At 36.4% G+C, this 20,738-nt stretch overlaps 1 protein-coding gene across 1 annotated transcript in view; it reads right to left on the reverse strand.

The window, feature by feature from the left end:
• The window catches only part of CCDC141 (coiled-coil domain containing 141), a gene marked incomplete at both ends in the record, with an annotated part of 197,454 nt that overhangs the window by 160,520 nt on the left and 16,196 nt on the right, over nt 1-20,738 (reverse strand). Inside the window, one exon of the mRNA XM_084258924.1 lies at nt 2,015-2,206. Within this exon, the coding sequence (XP_084115050.1) occupies nt 2,015-2,206 (192 nt within the window). The remainder of the gene's footprint in view (nt 1-2,014; nt 2,207-20,738) is intronic.

Here is a 20,738-nt window from a genome sequence, read left to right on the forward strand (position 1 = left end):
GCGCTGCAGAGGCTGCGGGCAGCTTCGCAACCCAGTGCTCAACCGCTGCGCCACTGGGGAGGCCCCTATTATATTTCTAAGGAATTCCTGTATATGGATAGTTCAATAAGGGGACCCTGTCCGCCCATCATTTATATCCCTAATTCATTCCATTTCTAGCAACTGATTTTAAGGATGTTTTAAACATAAAAAGCTTCCTTAGGACTACCTGGTGGCACAGGGGTTAAAGTCAGCACTATCAAGCTATCCACAGCCACTGCAGCACAAGTTCGATCCCTGGCCAGGGAGTTAACCCACATGGCACAGCAGACCTCTCCTCTCTCCTTTTGCTCCCCTCAGCAGTATATTTCAGTCAGTCCATCTGTTCTGCTCCCCACTCTGTCTCTGGTGATTCCTCTTACTACCCTCACCTCTGGCCTATACCCCAGTTCTTGCATGCATAAATAAAAAATAAATCTTTTTTTAAAAAAAGCTCCCCTTAGTTCTATTAACTCTTATGAATATTTTCTTTTCCCCATTTTTCTTCTCTCTGCAGCTTATACAAGACAGAAGTGGTAATGGGGGACACTTATCAAAGAGCCTATTCTTAATTTCACCTTCATCTTTGTTTTTAATCATTAATGAAAATTGCTTTGGCACAGATGGGGCAGAAAAAATTATGTAGGAGTTTGAATTCATCTTAGTACGAAATGGCCTATAAAACTGGGCAGGATGATTGATATAAGAAACAATTGTCTTTTCACTAAGAATCAGAGTCCTTGGTTAAATTATTATTGAGTTACTATATCCATTTATTTAATTCTATCTGAAAGTAATTTCTCATCACTGAGAAAACCAGTTAGCTTTAGCGCTATGTCCAAGTGAGAAACAAATATTGGGTCTAATGTTCGAAATAAAATAACTTCCTATCTTCAAACAAGTTCTATTTTAAGGACAGTTGATGCCTGTCTCCCACTTACTAAGAAGGGTTGAATCGGATATATTTATAACTTGATGCCTGTAGGTGTATTTAACATGGTTTATTTCTCTTCAGGAAAGAAAACTACATATGGAACTTCTTCCCAAGATGATTAAATAAATTGTGAGTTGGACTTCAGAATTTGAATTGTGGGAAACTTGAAAGCTACAATGAGGTTTTTGCTTCTTTTCACTTTTGTCTGCATGATGCATGAGATTGTTTACATCAATTTTTATGTTCTATTGCTAATCTTCTTTCCTTCATTATTCTAGATTTAAGTCTTGAATTTTCAGTTTGAAAATGTCATATTTTTCAAAGCTATTGCTTTATCATAATGAAGCATTGCTCTCACATCAAAATGAATGTACTGCTACTTGACAGAGAAGTTAAAAGTAAAGTTTCCAATAACTATCTTATATCAACTGTAACACCTTTTTGACAATATTCTTTGAGGCTCACATTTTGAAATCGAGAACCTCAAGAAAATCACAGGATTTCTTTTTATGCTCAGAACTTTTTCCTGCCTTTATTTTAATAACCTCAATCTATGGAATCCGAACTGAATGCCTTGGGTAAGTACTCTATAAAATGTTATGCTTACAAGTCAAATATTCTATGGAATATTCTGCAACTGCATTTTCTAAGCAGCAAAAATAATCTTTTAACTTTCAGCCAACAAGAACACTCTAGGCCAACATTTTCTAATTATAAACCCCCTATAAACTGGGGGTAATTTTTGATTTAGTGATGTTTTAAAACTTCCAAAGAGGAAACTTTCCAAAGAGGAAAATACCTAGACTTACAGATGCAAGATTCCATTTTTATTTAATATTTTACATAATTTCAATTAACTATACTTAATTTTTGTAAAGACCTCCATAAAATATGATAATCAAACACTAAATGCATTATATATGTGTCAATACAGATATCAGTTATTTTGCCATTTTTTTAACTGATTGGTATGTCTATTTGTGGAAATAAAATATTTTCAAGAGTGCTATCCATTTGCACTGATGTGGAAATGAGAGTCAAAAAACAAAAGAAAACACAAACCTGCAAGGCATTTTCAAAAAATTCAGAGGTCAACCTAAGGAGCACCCTCCTTCCTTCAAGTGTGGAGACCAAGGCTTCCCATGCTTCACCCAGGGTGTCGGCCATGGCATCGTAGACCTGACTCTGATCTTTATTCTCTTCAGCTGTCTTATCTGCTTCCTGCAAGAGTTCCCATACCTGGTTTTCCAAAGCCTAAGGAAAGAAAAGCATCACGTCACTCACTGTAAGAATACAAGATCATATTTTGGATATTTGGAAGTATATGTGGTCTAGAAAGGTATAGGAGAGATTTTATAAACACAAACTGCTATGCAGGCAGAGATATCAAGCAGGCAGGTGGGAGCAATGATGATTGTGGCAAACTAGGGAGCACGGTCAGGCTAAAGGCATTCACATTTAAACACTGCTCAATGTATAAATTTATCAAAAGCACATGTCTACCGGGCCTCCCTGGTGGCGCAAGGGGTTAAGCACCGCACTGTGAAGCAATCTGCAGCCTCTGCAGCACAAGTTCGATCCCCGGCCCGCCAGAGAGAAACCCACATGACGAAGCAGACCTCTCCTGTCTCGCCCGCCACGCCCTTCAGCAGTGTGTTTCAGTTGGTCTGCCTGTTCTGTTCCCCACTCTGTCTCTGGTGGATCCTCTCACCCCCTGGATCTCTGGCTTGTACCCCAGCTCTTGTATCCATAAACAAATAAATCTAAAAAAAAAAAAGTACATGTCTACATTCCCACAGGTATAGAATACTGTGTTGTCCTCACAATTTCAAAAATGAAGAAAGGTAGAACACATTAGGAGAGAAACTGAAAAAAAAAAAAAGTGTGAGAAGAAAACCAGTAAAAGTTACTGCATATTCTAAATAATTATTAATATGCTTGGGAAGTTTAATGTAAATGTTAAAAACCTGACATACACAGCTAACTGTATGCTTAGATAAAATTCATAACATTAGATAATTTTGTCTTCAAACAAAAAAATTATTTAAACATTGAAGTCTAAATTATAGAAAATGATTAATAAAACAAAAATCCAAAGGGATCATTTGCTTGAACCAATGAGTGATTTCCCTATGTTTTCATAGAAAGGGTTTCTTCTTCAGTCTAGATCCTGAAATAAAGAAAACATGGAAAACTGAACTGAAACTACCATCATGCTAACTTGCAATGTGAGTGAAAAATAAATCTGTTACTGGGAGCCACTCTGCCAGGGTTCTTTTATTATCCTAGTATTTTCAGATATATTCACAAATATGAAATTGTGTGTTATAACTTCTACAGCCAAAGTTCCTCATATTTAATAAAGAAAATAAAATGCAAAATTTAAGAAAACTAGACCATTGCCTGATATTTCATTGCTAATTCAAAAAAGTCTCAGACAGATTGGGTTGAAAATGCCAATGAGCTCTTCAGAGACATCCACTGAATATGTGCCAGCTTTGTTCTCTGGTGTCTAGGCTAAACCAGATACATAATCTGCCTAAATTGCCATGAGAGTTACATCACATGTCTATAATTTTTTACCTAGCTATTTGAAAACATAATATCTGGGCATTTCCTTCTCATGAGACAAGATTTCGATTATCTTGGGGGCTGGTTAATTTTGTATAATCTATTTTTCACTTTACACATTTTGTTATTAAAATGGAATAACTTGATCTCAATTTCTACTTATCATAGGTGTTGACTTAAGAAATACAAGGAGAACTAAATAAGGGACCAGGAAAAAGAATAACTAAGAAAAAAATCAAAATCAACAAACAACTATGAACCAGAGACACACTTTGGGGGGTGGGGAGTGAGGAAAGGAGGGATTTGGGGTCAAAATCGGGGGGTTGCAATTGTATGGGGAATATAAAAATTAAAAAAAAAAGAAATACAAGGAGAAGAAAAGAATTACACTAGGAGTTTGAATACTAAGATATCTCATTCATATGACAAGACTCTAGTAAGAACTGAGTAGGAAAATTTGCTAATTCCATGACAGAGATACAAGGGAGAATAAGAAATAACAGGCAGTGAATTCACTGTAGAGCAAAGCAAGGAAACTCTTAACCTTTCATTGATGTGTCTCAGGGTTGACATGAAATGATAAGATAATTCTGATAGTTGGCTACTTCTATATCTAATGTGTTTATCATTAGAAGTATTTTTTTAGCCTTGTTTAACACCTATGAAATAGTTGCTCTTAATACTGTTATTTTCTCACTTAGCGACACTTTATAGATCTGTGATGCAGAGATTTTGGGGAAAAGAAGTTAGAAGGACTATATTTCTGGCTACAAATGTTCTTTGGGACTCTCCCATGACCTCCAACATGAACCACAAAAATGCTCTACTTACTGTGTCCCAAGGCCAGAACGTTCTTGCAGAACCCTCTGGATTTAATTTGGTACAAGTTGCGCTTGGGATTGTCTCCAAAAAAGCTAGCAGATATTCTGCTTTAAGGATTGGCAGAAAAAAAAATTTTTTTAGACTAAGCTAAATTTGCCTCCTATTTCCCAGACTGCCACACCTCATATTGACCACATCACTGGGCAAGTCTTCTATCTCTCACTTCTTATTTAGACCTGCAGAGTTCTTTTGGAATTTTGTAAGACTTATATACTATGGAAATTAAAAGCAGACAATCTTGAGGATATAATTTTGAAAACATGAAGTGAGCCTGATGTTGTTCCCACCTTCACCCCATTTTCTGAAATTGCCTCTCTTGATGCTGTTGACCATAGAAATGTCTAAATGGACACATTTAGACAAGAGTCTAAATGGAGGGAAACAGCTCTTCCAGGTCGAAGATGATCAACAACCATTAGATAAAAAGATAAATTATCTTCCCCACTCAGTAGTTTGTCTTTTTGTTTATTTTTTTTTAAAAGGGGCATGTATTTTTATTTTATTTATTTATTTGTTTGTTTGTACATGCACTGGGTGCAGTCAGAAGCGCGGGAGGGTGAGAGAATTCACCAGAGCCAGAGCGGGGAGCAGAGCAGGCAGAAGGACCGAAGTACACTGCTGAGGGGAGCAGCGGGTGGCAGGAGAGGTCTGCGCGCCATGTGGGACCCTCCACCGGTGGCCAGGGAGCAGCCGGGGATCGAACCGGCGCCGCAGAGGCCGCGGTCAGCTTCGCAACCCAGCGCTCAACCGCTGCGCCACCGGGAGGCCCCTGCCTTTTTATTTTTATGGTAGTTTCCTCATTATTTTAGTTTAATGTATCCCATATCTGATTTTTGCTTTTGTTTCCCATCAAAGTAAGAGTCCCAAAAGACATCTCTAAAACTAATGTCAAGAAGCCTATCACCTATGTTTTCTTCCAAGTATTTTACAGCTTCAGGCTATACATTCAAATCTTTAATCCATTCCAAATTAATTTATGTGTATGATGTAATCAAAACTGCAGTGAGATGTCATCTCACACCTGTGAGAATAGCCTATATTAAAAATGTAAGAAACAACAAGTGTTGGTCAGTGAGTAGAGAAAAAGAGACCCTCTTACATTATTGGGGTAATGTAAAGTGGTGCAGCCCCTATGAAAAACAGTATGGCAGTTCCTCAAGTAATTAAAAGTAGAGCATCCACATGATCCAGGACTTCTACTTCTAGGTGTCTTTACAATGAATACAAAAATATTAACTCAAAAATTCACAATGCAGCCCCAGGTTCACTGCAGCACTATTCATAATGACCAAGATATGGAAATACCTAAGTGCCCATCAAGGAATGATTTAATGAAAAAGATATGGTATATACACAAAATGGAATATTACTCAGTTATTAAAAAAGATGAAATTTTGCCATTTTCAACAACATGGATGTACCCTGAGATAATTTTATATATCCCCGGTGGCAGGGGAATGAACCAGTGCTGCAGAGGCTGTGGGCAGCCTCGCAGCCCAGCGCTCAACTGCTGTGCCACCAGGGGAGGCCCAAGATAATTATATTAAGCAAAATAAGTTAACAAGACAAATTCTATATAATTTCACATATATATTGACTATAAAGAAACAAACTCTTATACACTGATTAAAAAAAAAGTTATTACCCAAAGGGAAGGGAATGTGGGGATGGGTGGTGGGGTCAAGTGTATAATGGTGAAATGGCAATTAGACCTTTACATGGTGGGAGTGGTGTGGTATATACATTTATGAATGTATGAAGCTGTACTTCTCAAACTCATACAGTGTTGTAAACCAATGGTACTTTAGAAAAAGAATAGATTTGTGGGCCTCCCCAGTGGAGAAGCGGTTGAGCGCTGGGCTGGCTGGTTCGATCCCTGGCCGCCGGGGAGGGTCCCACATGGCATGCAGACCTCTCCTGCCGCGCCCGCTGCTCCCCTCAGCAGTGTTTTTTTTGTCCTTCTGCTTGTTCTGCTCCCCTCTCTGGCTCTGGTTAATTCTCTTAACCTCGTGCACTTCTCTCTGTACCCAGTGCTTGTATAAATAAATAAATCTTTGGGAAAAAAAATAGATTTGTATCTGAAAACACACTGAAAAGGGGGAAAACGTCATTTTGGCAGCCACTTAGCAAGAACTTTTCAAACAATTAATATAATGGTATAGATTGTAAAGATGAAAGATTGTGGATATGGACATCTAGCTATTTTTTGTATTGTTTTCCTTTCTTTGATGTTTCAGATTTTTCTTAATGCTGATCCATTTCTCATCTCACTATTGAATGGCTTCCATCCCACCATCCTATGAAATATTCTTGTGTAGGTCCACAACAACTCACATGTGTCAGTGCCAACAATCTTCATTCTCCACTTCTTTGTGATTAATGCTGTTATGTGCTCCAATAAAATTTTTTCTTTCCTTTCACAGGTATCTAGTACCATCTTATTTTTCTTTTGTGTTTAATTCTCTTTTACAGGATTCTTTCTATGTCAGTTTTTAAAATATCTGTGTGTTTTAGGAGACCATGATCCTTGCTCTTTTCTTCTCACTCAACAAGGAGGTAACAGGGATAGGGTTGAGAGTATTATATCAAAATCATTTGTGAGCTTTTTCAATTTATATTCAACTTCTTCCAGAAATTTTGATGTAATCTTAAGGGGAAAGGGTACATTATGCCAAATTTTGAATGGACTAACCTAATGAATCACTAGTATTGATTAGATTGTGTTTTTATATAATTCATGAGAGAGGATTGATGAGAAAAAGAAAAAGAACAACTGCTCAACACTGTAAATCAACAACCACTCTGCCTGTAATTTTTTCCTGTTTTCCTAACTGTACAGGAAAATCTTCATCCAAACACCTAACAACTAACCTTAAAATCAAACTAAAAATGATCATGTCATCTTCTCCATCAAGTCTTCAACTCACCTGTCTTTCAGGAATAAAAACATGGAAGACCACATATTCACTTTTCTGTCCTCCACATCTCCTTCAATTCCAATATGTAATAAGTCACAAACCCCACTGAGTCAACTTCCTACATATAATTGAAAGTGGCTTCTTTCTCAATTCTACCTTGGGTTTAGTCTCTCATCACCTCTTACCTGAATTTCTACAAGAACCTCCAAACTTACCCTCCTGCCTTCAGGCTAGTTCTTACTCAATACATTCTCTGCCCTGATGCTATGCATGCTTTCTATGTCATAAATAGGATATGTCACTCAGCAACTCATAAATCTTTCAATGGTTTCCTATTGATTTTAAAATAAAATTCAAAGTGCAAGTAAGTTAGTAAGACTCTTGGTGTTTGAAGCCCGTTCTAATTATACACTGTTTACTTGCTGACACTAGTCTCCAGCCTTATAAAGTTCTAGTAATTCCCTGACTTTCCCACAGCCTAAACACCAAGTCTCAGCCTAGAATGCTCTCCTTTCTTGCCTGTGACCTATGGCTTAATAACTCTTCAAGACACAGTTCGGGGGTTGACTTTTCAGCAAGCTTTTGCTCTCCCTCATCTCTTGGGTCTGGAATGTTTGGCCCCTTTAAAAGTGCTTTCCATTATTATACCAATTATTAGAGTTAGTTATTTTTTATTTTATTTTGAAAATAATTTCATATTAAAAATGGGGAAACACAAAAATTTAAAAAAATTAACATTTCTTTATTTAATTTATAATTCACTATTCAGAGATAACCACCATTTATACTTACATAGTTCTACATATGCATACCTACATATACACATGCATACATATACATGCACGTAATTAGGATATAATGGTCTGAAATAGGGATTAACAAACTATGACCCTTAGTCAAATACAGCCTGTCATCTATATAGTCTACAAGATAAAAATGGTTTATGTTTGTTTTTACACTTTACATTTATATTAAGTGGTTCAAAAAAATTTAAAAAACACTTTCATCACACATTGAAATTATGCAAAAATAAAATTTTAATACCAGAAATACATTTTTATTAGAACGCAGCCTATATGTTCATCTATTCTCTGCTTTAACACTACAACAGTGGAGTTTGAAGAATTAAAAACCTACAAAGTTTAAAATATTTATCATCTGACCTTTCACCAAAAAAAAAAAAAAAAGGTTGCTGATCTGCCTTTCCAATGTCATGGTTGCACCATTTCTGGAAGGTAAAGAGGAGAGCCACTAAAAGTGGGGAAAAGATCACAGGGTTTGTACTGAAAAGTTTGAGGGAGTAGATTTAAAGAGGGGAGGGATGTGCTAAGCTTAGTAAAGCACCTGAAAAATCAGGAATACTTGGGAAACTAAAACAGAAACAATGTGATTAACAGAGCCCAGAGGACATAAGTCATTCCAGAATTTGATGCAAAAAAGTTGACACCAGAAAGGAACTACAATGGATAGGGTGAGGCTCTCAGGAAGCATAAACACATCAAAATAATACATCTCACAACAGAGTACTTGATAGTAATAGTCTTCCTGTAGAATCACATAGCTATGAAGTATTTGAACAGCTGAGAGATTACTCAGATAGTCTGATTGATGCATTTAGCCAATCTGGAAAAAGAAAATGTGGTTCTTTTTTTTCTCAGTGCTTTCCTCTGGATTGAATTACCCTGATATTTTTCACCTGTTTTTAACATTTCTTGATGTAATTTAAAATTTTTGTTTTCACAAAGATGAAACAAAATTTGCTTATAAGGATATTTTGAGTTAATGTCCTGTCTTTCATATGTAAAGATGATCTTTTCTGATGAAAAAAAATCATACACATTGTAGTGTGGAGAAGAATTTGCCTTGAGTGGCTATGTGACAAAATAATAACGATGCTCCCTTTGTAGTGCATGGTATGTATCATGCAGCCAATGATTAAGATACAGAAACTGGAGCACACATTCTGTCTCCACTTCTACTCTGTGCTTTTTAGAAGTTACTTTTTCTAGCCTATTATAAAATGGAAAGAATAAGAACAACCACTTTATAAGATTTTGTGAAGATTAAGTGAAGCAATCCATGGAAGTTCTTAGCACAGTACCTGGTATATCATAAACATTCAATAAATACTACTGTTTTAATTATGTTTTTGAGTATCTTCTTACTTGTATTGTTAGGTATTTATAAGCCCACTAGATAGAGAACACATATAGGTTTGTAGGAATAAACCAAATGATCTGATATCCCTAATAGGAAACAAAAAGTTATTTCTGATTTGAAGTGACTACAAGACATACCAATCACTACAGCCTGCAATAACAATTTCAGAATTGATAAAAGTTCAAATATAAGATATTTTAATCTAAGTCTGAATAACAGTGACCCCCTTTCAAGGAACTTATATGTTAGAATATATTTTTATAAGAATTGCCCTTTCAGAAAAAATTTCAATGGCTCATTTTGTCTTTAAACTTGGCACTAATTCCCTATTGTGAAATTACTATTTTTTGTATGAAAGCTATTAATTGTATCACATAGGCCAAGGAGATGGATAATACTAAAGCTGTGTGGAGGTTCCTCAAAACACTAAAAATAGATGTACCTATGATCCAGTGATTCCACTTGTAGGAATCTAGCCAAAGGACACAAAAACACTAACTTGAAAGGAACTCTGCACTCCTATAACTATTGCAGAACTATTTACAACAACCAAAATATGGAAACAATCAAATGCCCCCAAACAGATGAATGGATCAAGAAGATGTGGTATATATACACAACAGAATACTACTCAGTGATCAAAAAAGATAAACTTGTGCCATTTAGGCAACATGGAAGCGGCTGAAGCAGATTATGCTAAGCGAAATAAGTCAGAAAGAGAAAGATAGGTATTGGACGGTTTCACTTATAGATGGAATATAGGGAAGCCAAACAAAGGGTCAGGTAAAAGGCAAAACTTGCAGGCAAACTACAGACCTGAGGCATACAGAAGGGAGGTGGAGGGAGAGGGGTCAAAACAAGGGAAGGAAGAGCACAAGGGACTGTGGTGACAGTTCACCGCATGCTGTGGTGGTAGGAGAATTACAGGCACTACACCGGGTGGAGTAATCAAATACTGTCCCAAAAATAACAATGATGTAAGAGTGGGGGAAAAGTACTTAAAAAATAAAATAAAATCTTAAAATAACCTCTGCTTTTGACCTGAGGTTAACAAAAGAGCAGCATCTGATAACTATGCTTATTTAGCTATTTTAAAATGAATGTTTGGAATATGATTTTTGAACAGTATGAACAGTCAGCTTTCTATAGAGCAGTTCTTTTCTCCATATCCACTATATCTGAATTAAGATTATTTTACTTTAAGTAGGTGAGGGTCAGAAATAACACTTAAAAAATTTAATGTCTAACAAGAGCTTTAGTTTTGACATCTATAACGAAATGTCAACTAATGATAATGCAGTGATAATTTCTTTTACCAAGAGGATAAAATATTTCATAAAGTTTATTTCAAAACATTTTAAAATAAATATTATGGATGACTGTCAAGTGTCACGTTTAGTTTTAAATGATTTTTCCTATCTCCATTATTTAATATATGTCTGGATAAACTACCATTATTCCATTCACATATCATCATTTAGCTTATCTGTCACAATCACATAATGATGATAATTGATTTGAAAGGAGTAGGAAAGGAGCACATTTGCTTAGTTTAGCCCATAAGTTTCAGCATGGCAGTGTTCACAAGGTGACTAATGTCACCTCCTATATTTCATTATCTTCTTTAGAGCAGATGTTTTATCAAAATGGTCAAGTATTGATTTAAAAAACAAACAGAATTTTTGAAATGTCTGAGTAAATACCTGTGCTTTAGGATAGCTTTATCATTTATTTTAATAAACTGGCATTTTCAGAGTGTTTTCACCACAGTCATTCTGCCAGCCATCTCCTTTGCTGATTTTAGCGTTAAATAATGCTCATTCATTTGTCATTTCTTTGTGCAGTTCCTACCATCTGCTTGACTACAATACTTTCTCAGGATGCAGACACATATGACATGGTGGTTTGAACAATGCAGGCTCATGGACAAATGTATTCCCGCATGATTGGTAGAATTCTCCTCAGCACTGACCAGTTTTTAGCCCTTTAGAAAGATATCTGCAGCTGAAATTCCCTATACTCCCTTCACAGTTCATGGATCCTGAACCTCAGGTAGTAAACTCATTACACCGGTCCTAGCCTGGTGAGATTTTGGAACTCGCAGATTCCCAGTCCCACCGTACAGAATTCTGACTCAATAGATTTTAAGTGAGACAACAACTGGCACTCTCTGTTTCTTAAAAGGAATAAAAAACAAACAAAAAAGAAAACTTACTCACTTGATTCTGAAACAACCATGTCATGGAAGCACATTTCCACATGTCCACTCTTCTGGGAGTGGCAAATGGGACATCTATTCATGGGTGAGTATTCAGATTTTTTTTTTAAAGATTTATTTATTTATTTATACAAGCACTGGGTACAGTCAGAAGCGTGGGAGGGTGAGAGAATTCACCAGAGCCAGAGCAGGGAGAAGAGCAGGCAGAAGGACCGAAGTACACTGCTGAGGGGAGCAGAGGGCGGCAGGAGAGCTCTGTGCGCCATGTGGGACCCTACTCTGGTGGCCGGGGAGCAGTCGGGGATCGAACCGGCACTGCAGAGGCTGCGGGCAGCCTCGCAACCCAGCGCTTAACCACTGCGCCACCGGGGAGGCCCGAGTATTCAGATTTTTAAGAGCCTACCAGTTCCCAAAATATCTCAACCCTCAGGCTTAGGGTGCCTGAATATTCTCCTCTACAGTTGTTTTTTTAACTTATGGCATTTTCTCTACAAAGTTCCAAAAACAATGCACAATTAAGATCTCTCCACTGCCTTAACTTGTCAGTGATTATTCAAAATTATAAGATAAGACAAAGCTCCTTTCATGGGATCCTGGTCCTCCATAATCTGGCCACTTTTCACCTGTCCATGGTGTCTTTCTCATGAACCTTCCCAATCTTCTCCCTATATTATAGTCCAGTCATGCAAAACTACTTACTGCTCTCCCATGCTCCGTGCTGTGTCACTCCTGGGGCACTGGATACATGCTTTTCCTATTACCCAGGCTCTCTTACTGAAAGCTATATACCTGGAAAATAATCTTTTATAAAGACATTCCTGGTTCCCTCCTAAAACTTTCTTTGTCCCTATATTTTCAATAGGTTTCTGCTGAAATCCCTCCAAACTTATTGACTTACTTGTTTAAATGGCCATTCTTTCATGCCTAAAACCTACTTTTTAATACTTTGTCCTTCCTTCCTAAAAGAGAAAGTAATATGCACAGTAATACATAAGGAGGAGGGAGAAATTGCTAATAAAGATGCAATCTGCAACAATGTCAACAATTAGTAAGTCTAAGTAAAGGATTTCATAAGCTGCAAAAAAAAATGACTATCTTCCTACAAACTTCTTGAGAGCAGGAATTAATTACAGGCATCTTTGTATTGTTCAATTCTAAGTTGGGACCTGTTTTCATTAACTATTAAGTGTAGTTTCATCTTTTGACGGTGCTAACTGCTAAAAAACTGCATAATCGTAAACTAGAGAGACCCACCTTACAAATGAGTTTCGAATTCCTATTTATATTTAAATTTGGGAGAAATTATGTTTTATATGGACCTTCTCCTTGGGTCCATTGGGAATTAAACACACAAGGTGCCCACCTCGTAAATCTCTGTTCCTTTCTTTGGCCCCTCAGGCTTTGTCATCTACTTCAGGGCATAATAAATCTCTCCCTTCCCCTTGGTACCTTGTATCTTTAATGTAAATGTAAAGAATGGCATAAGTTTAAATGTAAAGAAAGGCACAACTGGGTTACATAAAATATCACAAAAAAATAGATACTGTGTGAGGTACAAAAAAAATTTCAAAATCTAAAGAAAAAAATCATTTCTGTCCCTACTTTGGAAAAAGACATATTTTCAGATATTAAAAGAAGTCCATTTTCACCATGAAGACATCTCAGAGCAGCCACCAAATAAAGCACACAGATTAATTGACAGTAGCAAGATAACACGTTGGGTATTTTTTGTAAAGTTAGTTATTAAACAAAAAAAAAATGGAATGCCCAGTTTACAGTGTAAGCAGACTTTGTGTTGACAATGAGATATGGAGCTTCTAAGATGAGCAATCCATGAAAAATGGCTTGCCTCAGGACTTGGTCAAGGCCAGCTTAATTTAAGTTTTCCTCTCCCACTTGGTTAGTCATTAAACTCAAGAAAGTATTTTGGAATTAGATCTGAGAAAAATACACTCTGGCCAACATCATAAGCTGGTTATTTAAAGAGATGCTAAAAGGCACTACTTTCCCTTTGGGTTCCAAAAGAATAGGAAACCAAGGCTATTCTGTGATACTTGAAAAATGTACTATGTCTTTTTAAGTGTAAGTTTGAAATCGCTGGTTTTGAGCATAGCATATTTTATGGACATTATACCATCACAACTGCCATGCAGCGCGCAAAAAGGATTATGGATTTTCTCTTCAGTGGAGCATTAAATGGTCCCCTGAATAGCAATTTTCTAAAAGAGCAAATATATGTGGCATATCCTGCATATGTTTTCCTGACACTGAACAGCCTATCTGTAATAGACTGGGAATCAGGTAGAGCATCTAGTTCATAGAAATATGAACCATTAAAATGAAGGCAACTTAGGATACTTGAAATAAAAAACTGATCATGAGAATTATAATGATCATCACAAAAAATCTTTTCATCTCCTACCTTTAAATATGATCTTTGTGTTTCATTTACCTAATTGCAAGCAGTTACTCTAATTGCTGCTTTTATAAGTTGTAAGCAAACAAAAAAATACCATGCTGATGCATATAATGTGACTTTGTAAAGCACAGAGATAACTTTAAAAACATAAAATTCTGCAGGACTTAAAAATAATAATTTTGAATTAAAGAGTTCAATTAACATAATTCAGACACATCAGTATAGTTCTTCATGCATTTCACAGTGATAGGAAAACTTGAAATAGATGAGACATAGGCAAATAACTTTTGTGTTCATTAGGAAAAGACTTTCTGATTTGTACTATGGTTGAGAATACAAAAATTACCCTAGAAAGCATTTCAATAGGAAGGTGTACTTTGTTCACCTACTTAATCATATAAGGAGCTTCTGAACTAAAATACAAAAGTATAATTTTCCCTATTTGTCCTTAGCTCTGTATGTTGTATGTGACATGTCCCACCAGATGTCACAACGATCCTCTGGGTTAACCCAGCCCACCATCAATAGGTGACCTAAATATCTACAATTGGGGACGAAAGCAGCATCATTATTGACTATGATATGACAGCATATTTTGTGCAATTGGGTGTATACTTCTTGACAGCATGAGATTTAAGTGCTCAACTTGTGCCAGGAGTCCCCAGAAAACATAGTAGAAAGATTATTAACGATTTTCATCAGAGTTGGAATCTCAGCTCAGCCAATGATCAACTGAGCAAAACATCAACCTTCTCTGAGATTCAGATTCCTCACCTATATGAAGTTCATACCACACTGGCCCTTATTATGTAAGCAAAAATGAAACAATACATATGTAAGTGGTCTCTGAAACACATCTATAGGCTATATAAATCTTCTATCCTAGCTATTATATTGATATTTTATGGAAATATTTCAGCATCACCAGTGTGTGACATGAAATGCTTGTTCTGTTTTTACAGGCCACAATACTTCCTGATGGCAACAGGTGTTAACCACAATTGATGGACTAGATAAGCAAATATGTGGTGTGATTTCAAGGGTGTGAGGGGAATAAAAGTCACATTCACAATAAATTGTTTTTCACGTGCTATTGTTTTTCACATGCTACTTCACATGCTAATATCAATGATTCCATTAGTAAAGATTTTTTTTTTTTAATTTAAGGCATTCATTTGCTTTTGAAAATCATACAGGTTAGATTTCATTCAAGGTACAGAAAGCTTTTAGGGCCAAGAGAAGTAGGACACAGGAGAGTGGGCTCCATTGGCAACAGGTAGCAGGATATAAAGGTGTTTGCTCCGATATTTATATTTATTTTTTTTAAAGATTTATTTATTTATGCATACAAGCGCGGGGGTACAGGCCAGAGATGAGGGGGGTGAGAGGACTCACCAGAGACAGAGTGGGAAACAGAACAGGCAGACTGACTGAAATATACTGCTGAGGGGAGCAGCGGGCAAGACAGGAGAGGTTTGATTTGCCATGTGGATTTCTCTCTAGTCAGCAGGGGTTCGAACTCATGCTGCAGAGGCTGTGGATTGCTTCACAGTGTGGTGCTTAACCCCTTGTGCCACCAGGGAGGCCCTGATATTTATATTTAAATGAAGAACAATTTATTATTTGAAAGAATGATTCTCTAAAGGTGAATTTTTGGCATCAGAAACAGCCTGGTTTATAGTTGCTTGTTGATTTTGATTTTTACTTTATTATAATTAGATTTTTTTCCTGGTCCCTTATTTAGGTTTTCTAAATTCCTGCTATGAGTGAGACCATCCAGTATTTGTCTTTTTCTTTCTGGCTTATTTCGCTCAGCATGATCCCTTCCAGTTTCATCTATGTTGCTGCAAATTGCATGTGTTTATCTTTTTTGATTGCTGATGGGTGGAGGAGGGAGTAGGATCAAAACAAGGTGGATGGGAATTATATGGGGATTATAACCAAGATGAAAATGCATACATTGTGCAAAAATGAAAAATGATGTAAAAAATGTATAAAATTAAAAAAATAATTTAAAAGGAAAAAAAGAAAAAAAAAAAGAAAAGAAAAGAAACTGCCTGGATGGGAAGAACATGGGAATATGAGGGTTAGAGCATCCTCTAAATGTCACCAAACCCACAATATCAGTAGGCTTTGCCACTTAATATATGATTTTCCAGTCTCAAGTTTTCACATGGAGAAAGTGAATTAAGTGTGCTTCCCTCAGAATATTGTTCTAATTGACAAAATGAGATGATGTATGTAAAGTACTTAGCAGAGTGCCTGATCACCATTCAATCTTCCATAAAAGTTAGCAACCGGGCCTCGCTGGTGGCACAAGGGGTTAAGACGCAACCTATGAAGCTATCCCTAGCTACTGCAGCACGAGTTCAATCCCCGGCCAGGGAGATACCCACATGGCGCAGAAGATCTCTCCTGACTCGCCCACTGCTCTCCTCAGCAGTGTATTTTCAGTCATTCTGCCTGTTCTGTTCTTGATTCTGTCTCTGGTGAATCCTCTCACCCCCCACACCTTCTGCCTGTGCCCCAGTTCTTGTATGCATAAATAAATAAATCTTAAAAAAAAAGTTAGCAACCATTAGCATCATCATCATTATTAACCACAATCAAGATGTAAGACAATGGTAAGATAATAAATGCTTTGGAAATTACATTCTTCCTTTTAAAGGCATTCTATGTGTTTATTTCACTATCAACATAGGTCACATACCCTCCTGAAACCATATTCATTTAATTTAGTTTTCAGTTTATACATGCTTTATGGAAACAAATGGCTTTGGGGTTTAAATATATTTCTGATGCAAGAGAAACAAACATGCCACCACCTAATTGTGGCTATGAACCCTTACTGCACATGCCTCTTTGATGAAGTTACCCTGCCCTTTCGTACAGTCTCCCTGTAATCCAAACTGGCACACAAATAACAGAACGAGATATCTGGCTGACTTCCAGTTTGAAATAGATGCTGCAGATAATGGGCTAATGAAAATCTCTAGGGCCACAGCTGTCCTGAGAGGAAATAGCCTCTAACTAAAAACTAGCTCACAGCCTTCATTCAATTAAGAATTTTTGTGTTTTTGTGTCAACTCTTTAACTTTCAGAGATTCTTGTGCCAAAATCAAGTTAGTAAAATATTAGTTGGCTTTGTTGTCAGTGGGAAATGTCAGCACAATAAGTAATGACAGAAAGAGACAAAATTAAGAAAAACTTAACTTGGAAAATTCTGCCACTATATTGAATCAGTCAATTTGGATTAAAAGATAAGATTTTGTTGTCATTTTTCAAACAAGAGCCATTTATTAAAGAATCATAAAAATCTGCTCATCATGGAAATGCCAGAACAACTTTTACCTTCCAAAGTTACAACCTTTATCTTTCAAAGTTACAACCTTTTTATTTCATAATTTAAATGTAAATAAAATCAGATATTTTCTTTTTCTCAATCTACTGCAAAATAATCATGGTTCAAAAAGAGCTCTTTTGTACTGGTCCAATAAAAGATAGGATATTTTAAAAACAGATTTTAAGTATCCCTTAAACACTAGAACATTACTTTTTATAAATGTGTTTTCTTAATTTTTCTTTCTCAGGTATTTGCATATAAATGACTTCTATGTCTGCTCTGTGAAATGAAGCAAATAATGTAACTCAAAATAATCTACAGGTGCATGGATTTGATGATTAATGGTGGTTTCTGTTGTCTGAGGGAGTTAACTCTACTCTTGGATTTGTTTGGATTTTATTACCTTTCTCGCTGAGTTCTGTGGTCTTTCATGTAACTGAAAAAAACAGGGCCCTGGAGGCTTATCAAGAATGCCTTTGTGTGTTTTACTGGAAAACTTGAACTCTACCATGCTTGAATAAAAATACAAACAACAATAAAGAGAATGACACATTCCCTAAGACTTGATGAAAGAAAGCTACAACCTTGGTAAGTTTTTGTAGCAAACAGAAGGATAAAGAAATAGGAGCATTAACCTAATATTGGTTCACAGGATGAGCCAAAGGAGAGCAAAGAGAAAGCTCCTTCTGACTTGGAGAGTTCACTTTCTTCCCTGTCCCAGAAACTTTTCTTCTTATACCACAGACTCCCACAGTCCCACATTTCAAGGTTGACCTTAAATTCCACCTTTTCCTTGAAACCACTCCAACTAAATAAATTTCCCTTTTTCCCTGAACTTTCCTATAGTACTTTTGCTATCAACATCTTTCATCTGGGAACTTAATCAATCATTGATGCCTTGACGTTGTGGTTTCACTGTTATGTAATTGCTTCATGGATTTACCAGGGTCATTTTCCACTATATTATTAAATATTAAAAATTTCCGAAGGCCAAAGATGCCTGTTACATCTCATTGGAGTGGGAAAACAGCACACGGTGAATCTATCAACAGTCTGGCAGAGACAGCCATCCTGATGCTACTGCAGTGTCGTCCCTGATGATCCTTAAGATCCACAACCGTAACATTAAGAAGAAATCCTTGTGTGATTCTTTTTAGTCAGATGGAAAGTGACTCATCCCAACCTAACAGCCATCCTGAATGAGTGGGTCTTTATAGATGAGCTAATGGTTGGAGGTGACCAGAGTCCTAATATAGGTAGAGCACAGAGACACACCCCTGTTTCTGGAGCCACTGCTTCCTAGATGAATGGCAAATGACTTGGGTGTACATTAGTCTCCTCATTTGTAAAATGGAGATTGAAAATAATAATAGCTAACAATCATTCAACACTCACTATTTGTGAAGCCTGATCGAATGTCTTTAAATATTTAAACTCATTGAGCCCTCAAACACACCTTATGATATTGGCTATATTATTATCCCCAGGATAATAATAGGAAATGGAGACAGATAGAATGTAAGTAACTTTCCCAGAGTTACACACCTAATCAGCAACACTGGGACTCACATCCAGGTAGGCAGAGCTTCCATGCTGTTAAGGTACATTGCCACTCAGATAATTAACTTGCATGATTATTTTAAGGATTAAATAAACTAATCCATTTAAAACACTCATGTATTTTTAATGTCAAGTATATATAATGCTAATATTTGATATTAAATAAATCTTAAATCTAAAATTTTTTAAATAAATTTTAAAAAGCAGTTGATACATTATAAACACTCAGCAAAAGTTTATTATAAGTTGTTTATTCTATATTACATGTTATATCTATGCTTATGATTTAAGCTCCAAAACCCTTGTAAGAGGCAAAGCAACACTCTTAAAAGCAGCACTAATTGATGAAGAAGAGTGCATTGGCATTGTAGGTGCCAGTGCAGAATGCCCTTGCCTTATCAACACAGAGTATTGATTTGTAAGAGTCTAGATAGAGTCCTTTCAATAGGTACCCAAGATGATTCTTGTGTAAATATTCATAAACTACCCTTTAAACACACTATATAGGTTATACTTGGCCAAATACCAATTTTGAGTGTGAGAATGTACTAATATAATGAGGTGCTGATGGAGAAGCCCAGTGGAAACAAATGGAGAAAAATGGACCTACAGTGGGGCCAGATCTTGGGAAAAGCTTCCTAGAGGAGAAAGACTTGGCCTTCCAAAATGAGGATATAAATAATTCACTTGGAAACTCATCCTTAAGCTCAGATAAAAGAAGAATAATGACACAAATCAGAAAAACTAATACTATTAATAATTTATCAGTTCCACCATGTTCTCTGAGGAGCTCAAATGTTCTGTACATTAATAATTGAGTCTTCTTAAAACCCTCAGACCTATTGTGAGCAAGAAGGACAAGATATGTGAATACCAGTTAAATCATTGCTATTTCATTTCTTAACCCAGATTTCTTTTGGCATTTTTTTTTTTACTACACAGAGATGAATGGTTTCTGTAATTATGCAATAGGGTATATGTACCCCATGCTTCATTTATTCATTCATTATACAAACATTGATTGAACATGCAATCTAAGCACAAAGTGAGTCGCTAGGGATAGAAATATGTTCACAGTCTGAAGAAGACAAAAATGTAGCATAGAACAATTTCCCTGTGAAACAGATACTATAGAAGTAGACAGACTAGAAAACAGAACTCAGAAGAGAGTGAGGGCAATAGTATAAATGTGGAGCATTTCAAAAAAGTTTTAGAGAGCAAATAATAATTTCCTCACTGTCAAATCTAAGGCAGCTTCCTAAACACACCACTGCTTCCAACACTATTCAACACTTCTGTTTTGAAATTCCCTTTTCCCACACCAGTGTAACGTGATCCTGAATATTTTTGCCTCTAAACATCCAAGTCCCCTTTTCCAATTCCATTTTGGCACCTCTGTTCAAGTCCTGCAATGTGGTTGTTTAATGGTACTTATTTCTTCTGGTTTGGATCAGAAATGCTTATTCCTCACTGTGCATCAGAATTACTGCAAAAACTTTTAAAAACATACATGTGTTCTAAGCTTTCCTTGACTCTTGAGGTCTAGGGTCTGGGTATTTGAATCTTGTGTAGTCTTGAAGCTCCCAGGTGATTCTGATGCCAGTCAGGCTAGAACTCACAATCCTTAACCATCACTTCCTTTGAGATCCAAATAAATACTCTCATCTTGGCTTGATGACTCTTGCATGAACCATCTATCAGCACTTTGTAAATTG

This window comes from Talpa europaea, assembly GCF_964194135.1.
Source record: "Talpa europaea genome assembly, chromosome: 1".
NCBI lineage: Eukaryota > Metazoa > Chordata > Mammalia > Eulipotyphla > Talpidae > Talpa > Talpa europaea.